This window comes from Mobula hypostoma, chromosome 4 (assembly GCF_963921235.1).
Source record: "Mobula hypostoma chromosome 4, sMobHyp1.1, whole genome shotgun sequence".
Classification (NCBI taxonomy): domain Eukaryota; kingdom Metazoa; phylum Chordata; class Chondrichthyes; order Myliobatiformes; family Myliobatidae; genus Mobula; species Mobula hypostoma.
Genome location: NC_086100.1, coordinates 3293112 through 3315908, shown reverse-complemented (window position 1 = coordinate 3315908; position 22797 = coordinate 3293112). Strand labels below are relative to the sequence as shown.

Here is a 22797-nt window from a genome sequence, read left to right as displayed (position 1 = left end):
CTGGGCCTGTATGTGCCTTAAGTTCCTCACCAACCTTGTTAGCTTGTAATAGTCAAAGTGATGTAATCTTGTTTTGGGTCCATTCCATTAGGTAGTTATCATTTCCGTTGTGAGATATTTTTATTTACCAAAAAAAAACAAAGTTTAAATAGAAGTATGGTATGTAATGAGCAGAGAGATCTTGGGGGTCCAGGTTCATAGCTTCCTGAAAATGTCTACACAGGTTGATAGGGTGGTTAAGGAGGTATCTGGCTTGCCTTTGTGAGTTGAGGCTTTGAGTTCATAAGTCAGAAAGTTATGTTGCTGCTTTATAAAACTAATTGGCCACTTCGGGAGTATAGTGTACAGTTCTGTTCACCCTATTATAGGAAAGATGTTGAGGCTTTGGAGAGGGAGCAAAAGAGGTTGATCAGGATACTGCCTGGATGAGAGGGCACGTGCCTAACAAGAGGTTGGATAGACTTGGGTTGTTTTACCTATGGTGCGGAGATGCTGTTTTGCACACCACTATTGTAATGTGTGGATAGCAGAGTACTGTTCCCTTGTCTGTTGGAACCAGTCTGGCCATTCTCCTCTCTCATTATCAAGGCATTTACACCCACAGAACTGCTGCTCACTGAATGCTCTTTTTCGCTTTACACAACGTATCTGTAAACTCTAGAGACGGTTGTGTGTGAAAATTCAGATCAGCAGTTTCTGAGATACTCAAACCACTTCACCTGGCACCAACAATCATTCCACAATCATTCTACCTAATGGAATGGACCCAAAACAAGATTACATCACTTCGACAACTATAAGCTAACAAGATTGGTGAGGAACTTAAGGCACATACAGGCCCAGACTATGTGATTACTGTAAGTGATCACAGTAATGTGGTCACTTAGATTACACTTTTTCCCTTTTCTGATGTTTGATCTGAACAAAAACTGAACTTCTTGACCATGTCTGCATCTATTATCTATTGAGTTGCTGCCTCGAGATTAGATATTTACATTAATGAGCAGGTGTACCTAATAAATATGTCAGTGATAATCAATCTCATTTTGATTTCACCCCTCCGACCTCACTTTGTATCCTGAAGGTTTTCACCATCCTCACCTTCCACGTTCAACAGATTTCTCATTCAACACTCAACTTGATGTGACCCCAAATATATTTCCTCCCCCTCCCCCACTCTCCCCTCCCCCCTCCCCCCTCTCCCCCTCCCCCTCTTCCCCCCCTCTCCCCCTCCCCCTCCCCCCTCCCCTCCTCCCCCTCCCTTTCTCTCTTCTCTTCTCTCTCTCCCCCCCCCCCAGTTCTCTTGAATTATAAAGGGGTCTGCCTCCCAGCTGTGGAGATCACTAGCTTCAGTCTAATTTACCAAATTTAGTTCATCAACACCTCTACTTTTTGAGGAGGCTGAAGTGAGCTGGAGAATACATTTGGTAAGATGGCAGCACACTCAGATGCAGTGGCTTCTACAGATTCAACTAAATGTGTTATTGTTTTTTAAAATTTTTGTTCATGTTCGCAAGACCCTACTGGATGTTAAGAAGTTAAAATACTGAAGGTCTACACCACCAGCAAGTTGCTTGTTGGCAGAGCTGGACTAGGTGCAGACAGTGATGCTGCCTGCGTCTGAGATGTGTCGGTGCAGAAGGAAATGTGCAGTCTACCGGCGAGTCTTAGTCGGTTTTGCTGTGATTGCAAGACCCTGTTGGGCATTGATGGTTTGGAACGCTGCAAGTCCAATTCGTTGGTTTATTGGTGAACAGCAGGGTGGAGGTGGGGGAGCTGCATGGCCTTGGTCATCGCAAGGACCATTCCTCAAGCCGTGATGTCACCTGTTTGCAGCACCCCCCCCCCAGGAGGGAGGCATTGGAGTCGGTGTGCATCACCGGACTGCAGGAGGCAGTGTGGTGCAGAGTACATGCTGGAGTCTTTGCTCAGCAGAAAATAAGCTGTATTGTGTTCGACTGCAGACTACTGCAACATTCATGGACTCAGGGACTTGGGCTGTTACATTTTTTGTGTTTGACTTACTGATATCTTATATGTGCTGTATATGACTGTGGTGCTCTGTTTTGCACCTTGCCCCAAAGTAATGCTGTTTTGTTTGGCTATATTCATGGGTATTCATGCGTGGTTGAACGACAACTTAGCTTGAACATTTGTACTCACGTCATTCTACAGATATGCAGTGGAGAGCTCCTAACAAGCTGCATCACTGCATGGTGCAGAAACTGCACTATGGCAGACAGGAAAGCTATACAATGGGTAGTTGAAACTGCCCACCACATCACCAACACCAGCTTACCTGCCATCAAGGATGTGTATACAGAAAAGGGCCAGTAATGCTCATGACTAATTGTCTCACTCCCATCAGGGAGGAGGCCACGTAGCATCCACGCCAGGACCACCAGACTAAAAAGCAGTTACTTCCCCCAAACAGTACAGTTGATCAACACCTCCACCCTCTAACCCACCTTCCACACACCCAACCATCACCACTTTATCATTTCCTTTCAGAGTCACCCTACGTACAGCCACTCCTGTGTCTAGTGTCACTTTCTGGATGTAATGTACATAAGCTATCTTGTCTGTTTATATTTATTATGCTTTTTATTATTATTGTGTTTTTTGTGCTGCATCGGATCCGGAGTTTTGATCTCCTTTACACTTGTGTACTAGAAGTGACATTAAACTATTTTAAATCTTGAATTTTTAAACATATTATGAACTCCATGAACTGCTGTAACCGTTTGGCAGTTTTAAAGTGTCAAGCGAACTATTGGAAGTGAAACAGGAGGGGGGAGAGTTAATTGAAAATATGAAAGCCTGAAATTGATATTTATACAAGGCAAGAGTATTGAGAGCCAGGTGAACCGAGCAGCTGTGATCTATTTTAGTCAAAGGCTGTTGGCTGTGCATCTATTTGTGCAATCATCGAAAACTGGTAAGTGCTGCTGAAGGGCTTTGGCCTGAAACGTCGACCGTACTCTTTTCCACAGATGCTGCCTGACCTGCTGAGTTCCTCCACCATTTTGTGTGTGTTGCTCAGATTTCCAGCAACTGCAGATTTTCTCTTGTTTGTGGTCCAATTTTAGAAGTAGCTTGCCCACTGAAGACAGAGGGTGGTGACAGTTGGAGTGTATTCTGCCTGGAGGTTGGTGACGTGGTGTTCTATAGGGATCTGTTCTGGGACCCCTCTTGGGCCCTCTCCTGCCATCACCCCTACTGGAGCACAGGCTGCCAACAGCAGCTTGCCAGAGGCCTCTGTCCTGGGCCAATTGAAGGTTGATTAGCTCTGTTCCTTCTGATTTCACCTCACAACTTCATGCGTCTCCTAGGTGAAGATCGTCCCTCTCCCAGGGGTGAGGTATTTGGAGCTTTTGTTGCATTTCTGTAGCTCTAGGTTTTTACAGGATGTGGTTGCTTGCCCATGCTTTGCCCACCTCTTGTTGCAACCTTTCATGGCGGAGTTTGGGACCTCTATTCTTTGTGATTTTTACAAATGACTTGGTTGAGGACCTGGAAGGGAGAAGTAGTAGCTTTGCAGATCACACAAAGGTTGGTGTTAGAAGCATACAATCCTACAGCACAATGCAGGCCCTTCGGTCCACAAAGCTGTGCCCAACATATCCTTACCTTAGAAATTACAGAGGGTTACCCACAGCCCTCTGTTTTTCTGAGCTCCATGTACCTGTACAGGAATCTCTTAAAAGACCCTATCATATACACCTCCACCACCGTCGTTGGCAGCCCATTCCACACACTCAACACTTCCTGTGTAAAGAAAGAAAAAACTTACCCCTGACATCTCCTCCGTACCTAATTCCAAGCACCTTAAAACCGTGCCCTCTCGTGTTAGCCATTTCAGCCCTGGGAAAAAGCCTCTGACTATCCACACGATCAATGCCTCATGTCCTTGTAAATTTCCTCTGCATCCTTTCTATGGTTTCCACATCCTTCCTGTAGTGATGTGACCAGAACTGAGCACAGTACTCCAAGTGGGGTCTGACCAGGGTCCTATATAGCTGCAACATTACCTCTTGGCTCCTAAGTTCAATCCTACGATTGATGAAGGCCAATGCAGCATATGCTTTCTTAACCACAGAGTCAACCTGCGCAGCAGCTTTAAGTGTCCTATGGACTCGGACCCCAAGATCCCTCTGATCCTCCACACTGCCAAGAGTCTTACCATTAATACTATATTCTGCCATCATATTTGACCTACCGAAATGAAGCACCTCACACTTGTCTGGGTTGAACTCCATCTGCCACTTCTCAGCCCAGATTTGCATCCTATCAATGTCCTGTTGTAACCTCTGACAGCCCTCCACACTATCTACAACACCTCCAACCTTTGTGTCATCAGCAAATTTACTAACCCGTCCTTCCACTTCTTCATCCAGGTCATTTATAAAAATCACGAAGAGTAGGGGTCCCAGATCGGATCCCTGAGGCACACCACTGGTCACCGGCCTCCATCAGAATATGACCCATCTACAACCACTCTTTGCCTTCTTTGGCCAAGCCAGTTCTGGATTCTCAAAGCCATGTCCCCTTGGATCCCATGCCTCCTTACTTTCTCAATAAGCCTTGCATGCGGTACCTTGTCAAATGCCTTGCTGAAATCCAAATACACTACATCTACTGCTCTACCTTCATCAATGTATTTAGTCACATCCTCAAAAAAGCCACTGGGTGCTGCCTGTCTGCTCTGTCTGTGGCTTTTATAATCTTGTAAACCTTGCTGGTGCTATAAAGCATTGTAGTAACCAGTACGCTATCATGCTGCGCCAACTTTCCAAGTCTGTTAGTGCCTACTGTGTCGTGATGAAGGGTTTTGACCCGAACCGTTGACTCTTTATTCCTCTCCATAGATGCTGCCTCACCTGCTGAGTTCCTCCAGCATTATGTGTGTGTTGCTTTGGATTTCCAGCACCTACAGAATCTCTTGTGCTTGATTTAGTGCCAACTGGCTCACTTTAACTGTAGTTGAGCAAATTCAAAAGTCAGGGGTAGAGAGGGACTTGGAAGGTCCCATGCAGGATCCCCTAGAGGTTAACTTGCAGGTTTAGTCAGTGGTAAGGAAGGCAAATGCAATGTTAACATTCATTCAAGATGAATAGAATACAAAGCATGGATGTGATGCTGAGGAACACACGCAAAATGCTGGAGGAACTCAGCAGGCCAGGCAGCATCTATGGAAAAAAAGTACAGTCGACGTTTTAGGCCGAAAGCCTTCAGCAGGACTGGAGAAAAAACGGTGAGTAGATTTTAAAAGTGGGGGAAGGAAAGAGAGAAACACAAGGTGATAGGTGAAAGTTGGAGGGAGAGGGGTGAAGTAAAGAATTGGGAAGTTGGTGAAAGACGGAAGGCCATGGAAGGAGGAAATAGTAGGAGGAGCACCAGAGGGAGGTGCTGGGTGGGCAAGGAGTTGAGGTGAGAGAGGGAAAAGGGGATGGGGAAATGGTGAAGGGGAGAGTTGGGGGCATTACCAGGTTTGAGAAATCACTACCATTCAGGGCCCTAAACAGTCCTTCCAGGTGAGGCGACACTTCATCTGTGAGTCTGTTGGGGTCATATACTATGTTTGGTGCTCCTGGTGAGATCCTACGCTCCGTCTGCCAGAAAAAGCAGGATATCCCAGTGACTACCCATTTGAATTCCACTTCCCATTCCCATTCCCATTCCAATATGTCCATCCATGGCCTCCTCCACTGCCGTGTTGATGAGGTTGGAGTTACAACATCTTTGGGCAGCCTTCAGCCTGTTGGCATGAACATTGATCTCTCAAACTTCCGGTAATGCCTTCATCCCCACCCCCACCCCCCACCCCCTTTCCTTGACCTTATGTCTCTTTCACCAATCAACGTTCTAGCTCTTTACTTCACCCCTCCCCCTCCCGGTTTCACCTATCAACTTGTGTTTCTGCCCCCAACTCCCCCTCCTTCCCCACCTTTTAAATCTACTACTCATTATTTTTTCTCCAGTCCTGTTGAAGGGTTTTGGCCCGAAACATCGACTATATACTTATCCATAGGTGCTGTCTGGCCTGTTGAGTCCCTCCAGCATTTTGTGTGTGTTGCTCAGATTTCCAACATCTGCAGATTTTCTCTTGTATGTAATGCTGAGGTTTATAAGGTATTGGCCAGACAATACTGGAAGTATTGTGAGCAGTTTTGGGCCCCTTATCCAAGGAAAAGATGTGCCAGCGCTGGAGAGGGTCCAGAGGAGGTTCACCAGGGGATTCCAGAAATGAACTGTTAACATATGAGGAGTGGTTGATGGCTCTGGGCCTGTACTGACTGGAGTTTCGAAGAATGAGGGGCGATCTCATTGAAACCTATGGAATGGTGGAAAGCCTAGATAGAGAGGATGTGGAGAAGACGTTGCCTATAATGGGTAAGCCTAGGACCAGAGGATGCAGTCTCAGGATAGAGGGACATCCTTTTAGAACAGATGAGGAGGAATTTCTTTAGCCAGAGTGTGGTGAACTTGTGGAATTCGTTGCCACGGTTGGCTATGGAGCCCAAGTCTTATTTAAAGCGGAGGTTGATAGATTCTTGATTATTCAGGGTTTCAAGAGGTTATGAGGGGAAGGCAGGAGAATGGGATTGAGAGGGCTAATAAATCAGCTATGATGGAATGGTGGAGTAATCGCGAAGGGCTGAAAGGCCTAATTCTGCTCTTATGTCTTATGGTTCTCTGGTATCTGTATCCCCCACCAGGATGGCTTGAAGCCTTTCACTTCTCCTTGAACCTCAGCCAAGTCAGTGCCCCTCCACCACCGTCCTAATTTGTCTGGCAGAATTCATTCTCGTCGGAAACAACTTCTCCTTTCTCATTTCCTCTAAATCAAAGATTCTGTTATGGGAACCCGTGTGGCCTAAGCAATGGCCGGGGTTTTGTGGGACAATCCTTGTTTCATTTCTATTCAGGATGCCGTTCTCTCATTTCTTTTTTTAGTACTTTGATGACTGCATTGGTTTTGCTTTCTGCCCTGATACTGGCAGGATCAGGATCAGGATCACTGGTATACGTTCTGAGATTTGTTGTTTTGTGGCAGTAGTACATTGCAATACATAATAATAAAAAACTATAAATTACAATAAGGCATGTATGTATCTGTGTGTGTGTATATTATATATACAAACCCCATTTCCAGAAAAGTTGGGATATTTTCCAAAATGCAGTAAAAACAAAAATCTGTGATATGTTAATTCACGTGAACCTTTATTTAACTGACAAAAGTACAAAGAAAAGATTTTCAGTAGTTTTACTGACCAACTTAATTGTATTTTGTAAACCTACACAAATTTAGAATTTGATGGCTACAACACACTCAACAAAAGTTGGGACAGAGTTAAATAAGATTGAAAAGTATGTGTGTGTGTGTGTGTGTATATGTGTGTATATATATATATATATATATCTATATCTATATCTATACACACAGATATACACACATACATACACACTTACACATACTAATGGTAGTAATGAGAAGATGGCATGTCATGGTTGATGGAGGTATCTTAATGATGGATGCTGCCTTTTCTAGTCATCAGCTTTTGAAGGTGTCCTTGATGCTGCAGATGCTGGTGCCCATGGTGAGCTAGCCGAGTTTACAACTTTCTGCAGCTTGTTTAGATCCTGTACAGTGGCCCCTCCATACCAGATGGATATGCAACCAGTTAGAATGCTCCATGGTACATCTGTAAAAAAAAACATATGAATCTTTGGTGACATGTCAAGTCTCCTCAAAGTCCTAATGAAATGTAGCCAGTGCCATGCCTTCTTTGTAATTTCATCAGTATGCTGATTCCTTGATGAAGACGGGTGTGTTTTCCCTCGACTTCCCCTTCCTGAAGTCCACAATGAACTCCTTGGTCTTTCTGATGGTGAGTGCAAGTACAACTCAAATAAACTGTGTTACCTTTCTTGTCCAATGTCACTCAGCACTCAGTTTCACACTGACTTTTCCCTTTTCCTCCATCACAGAGGATAGATTTCTGACAAGTAATTGACCCTGCGGACTCCCACAGCTATCAAGATTACATCTCCCTCCACCCTACAAAAATGAGATTCATTTTCTCGTAGGCACCCATAGGAAAACAAAGAAATACAATCGAGTCCACAAAAAAAGCATATACACATGGCACGGTAGTGTAATGGTTAGCATAACATTATTACAACGCCAGCGACTGGGATTCATTTCCCACTACTGTCTGTAAGAAGTTGTTACATTCTCACTGTGACCACGTGGGTTTCCTCCGGGTGCTCCAGTTCCCTCCCAACAGTCCAAAGCCACACAGATCTCCTGCCTCAGCAAGGACCTGGACCCACTGCAATTTGTGTATCACCACAATGGGTCAACAGTGGGCACAATTTCAATGGCTCTTCATACGGCCTTAGACCACCTGGACAACACCTATGTCAGGATGCTGTATAGCTCAGCATTTAATACCTTGATTCCCACAATCCGGATTGAGAAGTTAAAGAACCTGGGCCTCTGTACCTCCCTCTGCTATTGGATCCTCAACTTCCTAACCGGAAGACCACGGTCTGTGCGGATTGGTGATAACATATCCTCCTCGCTGACGATCAACATTGGTGCACCTTGGGGGTGTGTGCTTAGCCCACCGCTCTACTCTCTATATACACATGACTGTGTGGTTAGGCATAGCTCAAATACCATCTATAAATTTGCTGATGATACAACCATTGTTAGTAGAATCTCAGATGGAGGTGACAGGATATACCAGCTAGTGGTGTGGTGTCATAGTAACAACCTGGCACTCAACATCAGTAAGATGAAAGAGCTGACTATGGACTTTAGGAAGGGTAAGATGAAGGAACACATACCAATCCTCATAGAGGGATCAGAAGTGGAGTGAGTGAGCAGCTTCAAGTTTTTGGGTGTCAAGATCTCTGAGGATCTAACCTGGTCTTGACATATCAGTGCAACTATAAAGAAGGCAAGACAGCAACCATACTTCATTAGGAGTTTGAAGAGATTTGGTGTGTCAACAAAAACACTCAAAAATTTCTATAGATGTACCGTGGAGAGCAATCTGACAGGCTGCATCACTGTCTGGTACCGGGGGTGGGGTGGCTACTGCACAGGACCGAAAAAAGCTGCAGAGGGTTGTAAATGTAGTCGGCTTCCTCTTGGGTATTAGCCTACAAAGTGCCCAGAACATCTTCAAGGAGTGGTGTCTCAGAACGGCAGCGTCCATTATTAAAGACCTCCAGCACCCAGGGCATGCCCTTTTCATAGTCATACTTTATTGATCTCGGGGGAAATTGGTTTTCGTTACAGTTGCACCATAAATATTTAAATAGTAATAAAACCATAAATAATTAAATAGTAATATGTAAATTATGCCAGGAAATAAGTCCAGGACCAGCCTATTGGCTCAGGGTGTCTGACCCTCCAAGGGAGGAGTTGTAAAGTTTGATGGCCACAGGCAGGAATGACTTCCTATGACGCTCTGTGTTGCATCTCGGTGGAATGAGTCTCTGGCTGAATGTACTCCTGTGCCCAACCAGTACATGATGTAGTGGATGGGAGACATTGTCCAAGATGGCATGCAACTTGGACAGCATCCTCTTTTCAGACACCACCGTCAGAGAGTCCAGTTCCATCCCCACAACATCACTGACCTTACGAATGAGTTTGTTGATTCTGTTGGTGTCTGCTACCCTCAGCCTGCTGCCCCAGCACACAACAGCAAACATGATCGCACTGGCCACCACAGGCTCATAGAACATCCTCATTGTTACCATCAGGCAGGAGGTATAGAAGCTTGAAGACACACACTCAGTGATTCAGGAACAGCTTCTTCCCCTCTGCCATCCGATTCCTAAATGAACATTGAACCCTTGAACACTATTTCACTTTTTTAATATATATTACTTCTGTTTTTGCACAATTTTTAATCTATTCAATGTACATATACTGGTATTTATTTATTGTTATTTTTTTCTTTTACATTATGTATTGCATTGAACTGCTGCTACTAAGTTAACAAATTTCACAACACATGCCAGTGATAATAAACCTGATTATGATTCTGGATTAGAAGGTTAATTGGTCAGATGGGTACAATTGGGTGACACAGACTCATTGGGATTGTAGGACCCATTACTGCGCTGTTTCGATAAACATCCACTGTGCAAAAGAGGCCAAATAGTGAAAATAATAAAAAAATACCAACAAATAATACTGAGCATATGAACTGCAGAGTCCCTGAAAGTGAACCCACAGCGCTGAGGTGAGTGAAGCCATTTCAGGAGCAGGGCAACAAGTGCTTCGGAACCTATCCAGTATGTTACTGTCAAATTACATATATTACTGTAAAATGTGCAGAATGCTGAATCATCACTATGTGGTGAACAGGGCACAATACAAACCTCTTTTGGTCAACGGCTGCCTCTTCGCCACCATGAGGCCACTCTCAGAATGGAGGGGCAACACCTCATATTCCGTCAAGGTAGCCTCCAACCGGATAGCACAAACTTCATTGTATCCAACTTGGGGTAATTTTTTCCTTCCCTCTTCAATTCGCACTTTGGCATCTTATCTCTTTTCCTCACCTGCCTGTCACCTCCCCCTGGTGCCCCTCCTCCTTCCCTTTCTCTTATGGTTCACTATCCTCTCTTATCAGATTCCTTTTTCTCCAGCCCTTTATTTTTCCCACCTACTGTCTTCACCCATCATCGTCCAGCCCCTTCCCCAACTTTATTATCCTGCCAGCTTCCCCCTTCCTTTCCAGTCCTGGTGAAGAGTGTTGGGCCTGAAATGTCGACTATTCCATAGAGGCTGCCTGATCTGTTGCTCTTTGATTTTCTACCATCCGGCAGGAGACTATGATGCATAAAAACAAGAACAGTCAGGGTGAGAAACAGTTTCTTCCCCCAGGACATGAAGCTTCTGAACTCCCGGCCACATCGCATTCAACGTATCACTGGTTAATCTGTTCCATACCTTCCACTGTTTAAATTGGATGCACTTTAGTTTGTCCTTTATGTGTGATTCATCTGTAAATTTTATCCTTACCTTCATATGTTATGTACACTACTGTTCTGTTCACTCTGTTTTGAAGGACGTTGTCTAGTTTCTGTATATGTTATATGGTTATATATGTTATATACATGTATATAGTTAAATGACAATAAACTTGACTTGAATTCCTCCAGCTTTTTGTATATGTTGCTCTGGGTTTCCAGCATCTGCAGAATCTCTTGTGTTCACAATACAAACCTAACCTGTTCTGTGCACTTTCCTAGTTGAACATCACCTGGCATCCAATGTGCAGAGAAACCGTCTAGTTCAGCATGACCTGCAAGTGGCCAAGAAACTGCAAGAGGAGGAGAATAAGAAAGCCCAAATTCAGCTTCAGAGACAACAGCAAGAGATGTAAGCACTGGTACACTACTGCATGTAAACTCAGAAAGATGGGGAAAATGGAGGAGGGCAGGGGAGGAGTCCTGTTGGAGCCTGTTCCACCATTCAGTACCTCTTGGTTGATCACTGAGTACTCTGTTTCAGCTTTCTTCCTCTTGGACTTGCACATCTGCTTCTCTTATAGGGTCATAGAGCACTACGGTACAGAAGCAGCCCCTTCAGCCCATCTAGTCCATTCCAAGCTATTAATCTGTCTAGACACATCCACCTGTATTTGGACCATAGACCTTCATACACCTTCCCATCTGTGCACCTATTCAAATTACTCTTAAATGTTGAAATGGCACTTGTACTGGCAGCTCGTTCCACACCCTCACCACCATCTGAGTGGAAACATTTCTCCCTCATACATTTCACATTTTACCATTAACTCATGACCTCTACTTCTAGTCTCACCCAACCTTTGAAGAAAAGAGCCTGGTTGCATTTACTCTGTCTGTACATCCTCATGATTTTAAATATCTCTATCAAATCTCCCCTCATTCTTCTTCGTCCTAGGGAATAAAATCTTAACCAATTCAAACTTTCCTTATAACTGGGGTTCTCCAGTCCTGCCAACAATTTTGTAAATTTCTCTTTCAATCTTATTTGTATCTTTCCTGTAGGTGGGTGACCAGAACTGCACACAGTAATCCAGCATGCTATACAACTTCAACATAACATTCCAACTCCTGTACTCTGTATTTTGATTTATGAAGGCCAACGTGCCAGAAGCTTTCTTAATGATCCTATCTACCTATGACACCACTTTCAATGAATTATGACCTGTATTCCCAGAGTCCTGTTTATTGATTTAGTTCCAAATAAATTGAATTGAATTGACTTTATTAGTTACATCCTTCATATATGAGGAGTAAAAATGTTTACGTTACAACAGTGTGCAATTTATAATAAGTAGTATATACAACAGGATAGTGAACATAAAAAAGCCAAAATAAACAAGCTAATTAATTAGGTGCCACCTGGCATGTAAATGTCGGCCCAGATCAGAGGCGATTGCCGATTGTGTCGCCTCTGATCTGGGCTGACAATTACGTGCCGGGCGGCACCTAATTAATTAGCTTGTTTATTTCGGCTTTTTTCTTAAAGATATGCTGGGTGCGTCCTGGCCACCGCTGTACCCCTGCATGCTTCGCGGATCGGTATCGGTCGGCGGCCTGGAGGGTGGGGACCACTGCACCACCCCAACCTCCGACTCAGCCTAACACACCATCATCAGTGTGCTTGGCGCTGCCTTCCCAATTCCGGTAAGTGATACTACACCGTACATACATTATTTCTACTTTATATAGGCTGTGTATTTTTATGTGTTATTTGGTATGATTTGGCAGCTTCATAGCTTAAAGGTTACTGGAGAGCGCTTGCGCTGTGTTTTTACCGAGAGCGCTAGCGTGAGACTTTTGCTACGGAGAACAGTGCAGGCAATGATTGTAGAGAAGTATTTCTACTTTATATAGGCTGTGTATTTATCATATCATTCCTGCTTTTACTATATGTTACTGTTATTTTAGGTTTTATGTGTTATTTGGCATGATTTGGTAGGTTATTTTTGTGTCTGCGAACGCTCACAAATTTTTCCCATATAAATAGTAATTGCTTCTTCACTTTACGACCTTCTGGCTTATGAACCGTTTCATAGGAACGCTCTACCTTCGGATGGCGGGGGAAACCTATAGGCCAATCAGTGTAGTATTGTCAGCAAATTTAATTAGCAGATTGGAGCAGTGGGTGGCGACACAGTCATGGGTAGATGTTCGTTCATCGTCGTCGTTGATGAAGACCTCGACACCATTGATGGTGTCGAGACTAGCGCATGATTTGTATTTAAGTGAGGGAGAGTTGTGCAGCGTCAGCCTCTCTCTCTCTTCCCAATTCCTGTCTGGATTCAGTGGCAAGACAGAGTTGAGACGGCTGGAGATGGGACTAGGCGCAGTGGATGACCAGGACGTCTTCTGTGTCTTGTCCTGCTCTACACGTTCCACGACGCTTGCAGAGACCGCCTTCTTGACCATTGGACTTTACATTGGTCTCGTCCGCTCAATCTTCCAGAGTCTGTCTTCACATGCTGGAATAGGCAACTCCCTATCTCACCGATGGTTTGAGACCCATTGGCTACCTTACCTGGTTTAGCCGGCTTGTTAAAGCCATTGCCCGGGGTGTGACCGCTGTCGCATGCAAACAGCTACGAGGAACCACAGGTGAGAGTGTTGGACGCAGCCTTAACTGGGCAGTAAATGGCCGGGAGCATCTGCGAGCGGGGTGGAACCCCTGCGCTACGGGGTCTAACTTAGTGGAATAATAGGCAACAGGCCTGCACCCATCCCCATGAGTCAGAGTGAGCACTGCAGTGGTGCAGCCACCTAAAACATTCACAAAAAGCTGGAACGGACGGTCGTAGAGTGGGCGGCTGAGAGCAGGCGCTCTCGAGAGGGATTTCTTCAATTCCTCAAAAGCCTCTCTCTGTTGCTCAGTTAGCTCTAGGGGCCCCGTAAGCGAACTGGAAGCCAGAGGGCTCCAATGTTTTGTATACAGAGCAACATTGGGAATCCACTGTCTGCAAAAGTTTACCAGACCAAGGAAAGCATGCTTGGCTTTCGGCGTAGATGGCGGGAGGGTCGCAAGGATTGGGGTCCCCTTTCTAGGGTGAGCTGCCTTTCGGTTGCACTCAAAAGGGTTCCCAGAAATCTCACTTGCCTTTGGGTTCTCTTTACTTTTTGGGGCGGGATCACGTATCCCCATGAATGCAGAGCATTCAGAAGCGTATTGGTGTCCTGCACGTTTGAGGCTTCTGATGGGCTAGCCAGTAGGTGGTCATCTACGTACTGTATTACCGTCAAGCCCCTGGGAAATTAAATATCTAAGCTGCCTATGCAATACCTGTGAGAAAATGGTGGGGGAGTGCACAAACTCTTGGGGTAACCTAGTCCAAGTGTACTGCTGGTCGTGAAAGGTAAATGCAACAAGGTACTGTGACTCAGGAGCAAGGGGTATTGCAAAAAAAACACATGCTGCAGATCGACTATAGTAAAAACTTGGGAGTCCGGTGGAATGTTGCTTAAAATTGTAGGGACCACCGGATGTATAGGCTGCACAATTTCATGCTTTGCTCTGATTGGCTTGGAATCCCTGCCTGACTCCAAAATTGCTCACCTGCCCTTTTCATGGCCTGCTTATTCCTATCGGGCCAGTCCATATCAGTTCTAATAGCCTTGGACACATCCTCGGGGAGGCACTGCAATATCATCGAATTAAACTGGGGCAAAGTATTGCTGGCATTATAGGTGGCATCTCCAGTGTAGGTTGCATAAAGGGAGCAGAAGCGTTCCCAAAAATCGCAGCCTTCTTCTCCCGCCTTTGGGCGGCACTCAAGGACCTTAGCGATGTCTACGGGGTGCTGCAAAGCCTTCTTTATTTTATTCACCTGGTCTGCGAGTGGGATTGCTGTGGAAAAGGACTCCCAATTGGCATGATCCCCTATAACGCCTTTCCATTTCTCCTGTTCACTGGTTGTAAGGGCCATGCAGCCCAAGCTAAAAAGATCCTGGGGAGTCGCCTGAAACCTTTAGATTGTACCAACCATATAATCGATAAATCCCTCGGGATCATTTTTCCTGTTCGGGGCCTAATTCATGATCATACACATTTCCTGAGGCTTCCAAGGAGTATAAACCTGCATTGTAGCCACCTGGTTCGGCTGTCCTACCCTAGAGTCCTGTTGGGAACGGTCGTGTTGGGAAATTGCCCTGGGATCCCTCTCCCTCTGGGTCTCGGGTCTTCAGAATCATCATTTTCAATACTAGAGTCATAATCAGTATCCGTCTCAGGGTCTATCAGGGGGCCATCTCCCACCAAAAGGTTTCGTTGCCTCCTAGTCTGGCGCCTATTACTCCCCCTTCACCGAAGTTGTCCCCTGGTTCAGGAGGCTATTGAGTTTGGGGATGGTGTATTTTGAGGTGCCTGGGGTTGGGCAGCAGTAATGTTATATGGAGGTGGCGGTGCCGTGGGTTGGGGTCGAATGCGGGCAACGGGAATGTGCCATACCTCCTCCTCCTCAGTCTCACTTTCATTAAAGGGCAGGGGCAGTCCAGACAAGTCGAGAGGTACCTCAGTTTTACTTTTGCCGGCTTCATCATTATCCTTCCATCTATCCTTAGCCCACCTATCTCTTTTTTTTCCCCTATCCTGTTTTTCCTTATTCTTATCGTGATCCTCACACAGTCCTTTTAATATCTCCCACGGTTTTGAATTTCCTTGATTGTCAGTAATCCCTCTGCGACGTGCGTTATGCTCCCAACTACTTTGCTTAGATCTGTTATTTAATTCTTCAGCCGTTTTTCTCCAATTGGACATTAAAACCTTCCATTTTTATCTGGTGTTATGCTTCCAAATTGCTTCTTCTGCCTTTAGACATTTATCTAAATCCTAGGTCCCACCCAGAGGCCAAATTTCACTCCGCAGTTTCTTATACTGATAACCTTCGGTAATCATTCCCTCTCTCTCTCTGGGTCATCTTTACGTGGTTTAAACAATGGTGTGTTATTTACAGACTTATCTTATGTTTGCCCCATGCTCCCTAATCGGGTGGGTCAGCCGCCTCCATTTCTCACTCTCACTTCAGGGTCCTGACCTTCACATGGGGGATTTCCCCTCTTAACAACTGGCCTAAGGCAGGGTGCTGAGACAGGCAAATCGTCCCAAGTATACCCCAAAACGTGTTTACAGCATTGGGATAGACTGCAGAGGAGAGCCACTTCCCCTGTGCTTGGCCAAACATCTGATCTGCCCTGAGCTGGTCAATTTACTGTGCTACACGCCCCGGCCCCCCACGCCAATTAGAATGGTTACCAGCTCCAAAATGTAATAGGTTACTGCCACTAACCCGCTGACCAATTTGCTGTAACACACTCAAAAAAAAAATGTAATAGATCACTACCAATGATCCGCTGCCCAATTTGTTAGCACCAGCAGGCTTTAATATTTTCAATACTTCGGGGACTCTAACTCCTTACCTTACCTTATACTCGTCGGGGACTTTAACCCCTCTTTTAACCTGTGGTACCCGGACGATCCTCAACTCAGGTTTCGAAAGGAGTCCGTCAGAGGATTACCCGCCAGACGAGGACATCGTCAAGGTGGGCAATTAATGAGAGAGGTCAAGGTAAATCTTACCTTGTGGGCCCACCTGTCTCACGTCACCGCCACCGAGTCGACCACTGACACCGTCTCACGAGACCCTCGTCTTGGACTCCTGGCTGGCTCGCCAAATAGTCGTACTGGACCGACCGATGCAACAACAAAAGTACCACAAATACACTAACATACTTAATTCTTTTTTCAAACCTTTATTCTTTACTCATAGCATGCTGTGGGGGAAGTTACAAACTGATCTCCCAAAGGAGCCAGTCCAGACACTGCCCCTGAATTACACAATTCTCCACAATTTATAACATTGATCAGGTAGCAGGAAATCTTAATTATCAAGTTTAGATAATATTAGAATCATTTCAATCACATGCTAAGATACGATTAGATGTAAGATAATCATTGGTCAGTTAGTTATAATTATTTTAAGCCAAAGCTAGCCCATCAGTTCCTCATTCAGACCCTTCTCCTTTTCTCCAGGACATTCTAGTCCCTACACTATACTTCCCATATTTAACTATACCTTGAGCTGCTTCTGCAAGATCAGATAGTTCCTTATTTCAGTTAGTCCTGACAAAGGGTCTCGGCCTGAAACGTCGACTGCGCCTCTTCCTATAGATGCTGCCTGGCCTGCTGCGTTCACCAGCAACTTTGATGTGTGTTGCTAGTTCCTTATTTGAGCCTTTGCCTGTCTTTGGAGAACAATGACTAGTACGTCACCGGTTGCTGGGTAAAGCTTCTTTCTGACTGACCAAAACAGTAAGCTGAGGCATCCACAAGGTGATTGATCATTAATTAATCATTGTTCTTAGTCTGTACCCCTATTTACCTACCCCTTCACCCCATCAAGAGCTGAGTGCCAGGTGGGGACCAAAGGTGGACTAACCGCCTTGAAAAGAACGCAACCTGTTGCCCCACCAGAGACGCTATCCCTCCCTGACAGCCCGTACACCCCACAGTCATGGGTATACAGAGAGTCCACAATTCTGAAGGGCACCTGTGTTGAGGGTCCGAGGAGCAGAAGTGACGGAGCCCACTTTTACCACCTGCTGGATCTGACAGGAAGTCCAGGATCCAGCTACACAAGGCAGGGTGAAGGCCGAGGTCTGTGAGCTTCTTGTGAAGCCTGGAGGTAATTATGGTGTTGAAATCTGGACTATATTCCAAGAACAGCATTCTCACATAAGCATCCTCCTTCTCCAAATGTGTAAGGATGTGTGTAAAGCTGTGGGTATTGCATCATCTGTCGATTGGTTGTGTCGGTAGGTGAATTTAGGGTATCCAGTGTGGGTAGTAGCGCGCTGCAGATGTAGCCCTTGACTAGCCCCTCAAAGCATTTGCTTATTATTGAGGTGTGTGACAGGACGCCAGTCACTCAGACATGTTACCTTGGTCGTTTTAGGTACCGGAACAATGGTGGATGTTTTGAAGCAGGAGGGCACTCTACCCTGGGAGAGGGAGAGGTTAAAAGTGTCTATAAACACACCTGCCAGCTATGCTGCGCACACTCTGAGTACCCGTCCTGGGATGCCATCCGGTCCTGCAGCCTTGCGACTGTCCACTCACTGGAAACACCTGCGTACTTCGGCCTCAGAGATGTCCAAGCTGCAGGTCTCCTCAGGGGCTCAGTGTTGGCAACATCAAATCGAGCGTAAAAAAAGATTTAGCTCATCTGGGAGAGAGGCAGCAATGTTGGAAACTCCACTGCATTTAGCTTTTGAAGTCTATGATGGTGTGCAGACCTTGCCGTAAGCTGCGTGTGTTATGGATGGAAAGTTGTGCCTGATTTGTTGTTTCACTGCCTTGATGACTTTGTGCAGGTCATAGCTGCATTTCTTGAGCTCCTACTGATCACAGCAACGTAAACTCTGTGTCACGCAGTAAGTGCTGCTCACACAGAACTGTTGTTCCAGGATTTCTGGTTTGGATAGAGCCTGACCGATTTTTGAGGGACAACATCCTCGATGCACTTCCGGATGAAACTCGTGACCCCATCCGTGAACTCAGAGACATCCTCATCATGGAAGACATTCCAGTCGACGTCATCAAAGCAGTCCTGCAGCATGGTCAGACCAACAGTGGACGGTTTTAGCTATGGCCGCCTCTTGTTTCAGCTTCTGCCTGTACTTTGGCACACTGCTCTCTGTGGTGAAAAACTCTGTGTGACCATAAGGCATTGGAGTAGAATTAGGTCACTTGACTCGTCAAGTCTGCTCCACCATTCCATCACAACTGATTTATTATCCATCTCAATTGCCTTCCCTCCATAACCATTGATGCCCTTACTAATCAAGAACCTATCAACCTCTGCTTTAAATATGTCGAATGATTTGGCCTCCACAGGTGTTGGTGTCAATGAATTTTACAGATTCCCTACCCTCTGGCTAAAGAAATTCCTCTTCATCTCTGTTCTAAAGGGGTGTCCCTCTATAATGAGGCTATCCCCTCAGGTGCTGGGCTGCCCCACTATTGGAAACATCCTCTGCATGTCCATTCAATCTAGGCCTTTTAATATCTAGCAGGTGATCTTAGTTTAAATGGGTTGCCCTTTTCTTAAGCTGACCAGTGTGCCTCAGTTTTCAGCCATCAGGAACATCTTTTCTGCATTTAATCTGTTCAGTACCCTTTGTATTTTTTCTATGAGACTCTCCTCTCAGTCTTCTGAATATAAATCTCTTTTCATATACACAAGAAATTCTGCAGATACTGGAAATCCAGAGCAACAGACACAAAATGTCACCAGGTCAGGCAGCATCTGTGGAACTGATCCACGAGGCGAGGGAAGAGATTGCTGAGCCTCTGGCTAGGATCTTTATGTCCTCATTGTCCACAAGAATGGTACCGGCGGATTGGAGGGAAGCGACTGTTGTCCCCTCGTTCAAAAAAGGTAGTAGGGATAGTCTGGGTAATTATAGACCAGTGAGCCTTACGTCTGTGGTGGGAAAGCTGTTGGAAAAGATTCTTAGAGATAGGATCTCTGGGCATTTAGAGAATCATGGTCTGATCAGGGACAGTCAGCATGGCTTTGTGAAGGGCAGATCGTGTCTAACAAGCCTGATAGAGTTCTTCGAAGAGGTGACCAGGCATATAGATGAGGGTAGTGCAGTGGATGTGATCTATATGGATTTTAGTAAGGCATTTGACAAGATTTCACATGGTAGACTTATTCAGAAAGTCAAAAGGCATGGGATCCAGGGAAGTTTGGCCAGGTGGATTCAGAATTGGCTTGCCTGCAGAAGGCAGACGGTGGTGGTGGAGGGAGTACATTCAGATTGGAGGGTTGTGACTAGTGGTGTCCCACAAGGATCTGTTCTGGGACCTCTACTTTTCATGATTTTCATTAACGACCTGGATGTGGGGGTAGAAGGGTGGATTAGCAAGTTTGCAGACGACACAAAGGTTGGTGGTGTTGTGGATAGTGAAAAGGATTGTTGAGGATTGCAGAGAGACATTGATAAGATGCAGAAGTGGGCTGAGAAGTGGCAGATGGAATTCAACCCGGAAAAGTGTGAGGTGGTACACTTTGGAAGGACAAACTCCAAGGCAGAGTACAAAGTAAATGGCAGGATACTTGGTAGTGTGGAGGAGCAGAGGGATCTCGGGGTACATGTCCACAGATCCCTGAAAGTTGCCTCACAGGTCGATAGGGTAGTTAAGAAAGCTTATGGGGCGTTAGCTTTCATAAGTCGAGGGATAGAGTTTAAGAGTCGTGATGTAATGATGCAGCTCTATAAAACTCTGGTTAGGCCACACTTGAGTACTGTGTCCATTTCTGGTCACCTCACTATAGGAAGAATGTGGAAGCATTGGAAAGGGTACAGAGGAGACCTACCAGGATGCTGCCTGGTTTAGAGAGTATGTATTATGATCAGAGATTAAGGGAGCTAGGGCTTTACTCTTTGGAGAGAAGAAGGATGAGAGGAGACATGATAGAGGTGTACAAGATAATAAGAGGAATAGATAGAGTGGATAGCCAGTGCCTCTTCCCCAGGGCACCTCTGCTCAATACAAGAGGACATGGCTTTAAGGTAAGGGGTGGGAAGTTCAAGGGGGATATTAGGGGAAGGTTTTTTACTCAGAGAGTGGTTGGTGCGTGGAATGCACTGCCTGAGTCAGTGGTGGAGGCAGATACGCTCGTGAAGTTTAAAAGACTACTAGACAGGTATATGGAGGAATTTAAGGTGGGGGTTTATATGGGAGGCAGGGTTTGAGGGTTGGCACAACATTGTGGGCCGAAGGGCCTGTACTGTGCTGTACTATTCTATGTTCTATGAATAAACAGTAGATGTTTAGAGTCAAGATCCTACCTCAGGATCAGAAAGGAAGGGTGAAGAGAGAGAAAAGAAGTTGGAAGGTGATAGATCCCTTCTTTTATTCTGTGTTGGCTTTCACCTCCTAATATTAGTGCGTGTTCTTGAGTTGGTGAAAGGTGTTGCCAGTTGATTTCAGCAGGGAACTGTGTTTGAATCACATGCACCTTTGCTTCATTTGCAAAAAGGCAGCATTTCTTGGTAACCAACTATTTTAATTCTAGTACCTATTCCCATTCCAACATGTTGGTCCATGCTGCCTCTTCTACCACAATGAGGTCACTCCTGCGTTGGAGAAGCAACACCTCGTATTCCTTCTAGGTAGCCTCCAACCTGATGGCATGAACATTGATTTCTCCTTCTGGTAACTCTTCCCCTTCCCCTTCCCCTTCCCTCTCTGGCCTCTCAATTCCCCTCTCTGGCCTCTTACCTCTTCTTCTCACCTGCCCATCACCTCCCTCTGGTGCCCCTCCTCCTGACTAGATGGGCCTATCTCTGCTTTGCAGTTCTCTATGACTGTTAAGTATGAGACAACTGCTGGGATTCATATACCTGTATTCAAAATGGTTTGAAGACAAAACCACTGGCTGGTTAGTTAACTGTTGTTGTAAGAACATTAATAGTCGGTATCTGTTAGTCTCATGAGACCGTGGATTTGCACCTTGAGAAGTTTCCAGGGCACAGGCCTGGGCAGGGTTGTATGGAAGACCAGCAGTTGCCCATGCTGCAAGTCTCCCCTCTCCACGCCACCGATGTTGTCCGAGGGAAGGGCATTAGGACCCATACAGCTTGGCACCGGTGTCGTCGCAGAGCAATGTGTGGTAAAGTGCCTTGCTTAAGGACACACACGCTGCCTCAGCCAAGGCTCGTAATAGCGACCTTCAAATCACTAGATGAACGCCTTAACTACTTGGCCATGCGCCAACAGTAACACCAATTATTTCAGAGATTATTGAATAATGTAGTGTGGAAAAGATTGTAAAGGCATTAAGTAATGATCTTTCAAGAATCACTGAATTATGGAATGGTTCCTGAGGACTAGAAAATTGCAAATGCCATTCCACTCTTTAAGAAGGCAGGGGGCAGAAGAAAAGATGAGGTATGGGGTACTTGGAGGCAGATGATAAAATTGGCCGAAGTCAGCATGGTTTTCTAAAGTGGAAATCTAACCTGACAAATTTGTTGGAATTCTTTGAGGAAATAACAGGCAGGATAGACAATGAAGAATCAGTTGATGTTGTTACTTGAATTTTCTGAAGGCCCTTGACAAGGTGTCACGCATGAGGAAGCTTAACAAAATAAGAGCCCGTGAGATTACAGGGCAAGTACCAAAATGGGTAGCAGATTGACTGGCAGGAGTTAAAGAGTGGGAATGAAAGGGGATTTTTCTGATTGGCTGCCAGTGACTAGTGGTGTTCCACAAGGGCCTGTGTTGTGACCATTTCATTTTACATTATTTGTCAAGATTTGGATGAAGGAATTGATTGCTTAGTGGCCAAGTCCAAGAATGATATGAAGATAGATGGAAGGACAGAGAGTGTTGAGAAAACAGTGTTTTAGAAGGGTTTAAATAGAATGGGGGAACGGGCAAAGAAGTGGGAGATGGATATAATGTAGTGAAGTGCATGGTCGTGCACTTTGACTTTTCAAATAAGAGATTGGACTATTTTCTAAATGGCCAGAAAACTCAAAAATTAGATGTTCAGAGACAAAGCTGACCAAATTTCACTCCCCGACAAAGGTTGTGCTGACCCTTACACCCTGCCTCCCATATAACCCCCCCACCTTAAATTCCTCCATATACCTGTCTAGTAGTCTCTTAAATTTCTCAATAAAGAAAACCAGCTATGATCTACACAAAGCTATCAAGGCTGCGAAACAACA

General features: G+C 45.3%; 1 protein-coding gene across 3 annotated transcripts in view; it reads left to right on the top strand.

Moving 5' to 3' along the window:
• ccdc50a (coiled-coil domain containing 50a) overlaps positions 1–22797 on the top strand; it is a 152143-nt gene that overhangs the window by 29973 nt on the left and 99373 nt on the right. For 2 of the 3 annotated variants that reach the window (XM_063045251.1, XM_063045249.1), the window contains exon 3: positions 11284–11413. In XM_063045251.1, coding sequence (XP_062901321.1) covers positions 11284–11413 — 130 coding nt within the window. Of the gene's footprint in view, positions 1–11283; positions 11414–12550; positions 12709–22797 lie in introns of those variants that run through there. The other variant, XM_063045250.1, reaches the window with a different exon arrangement.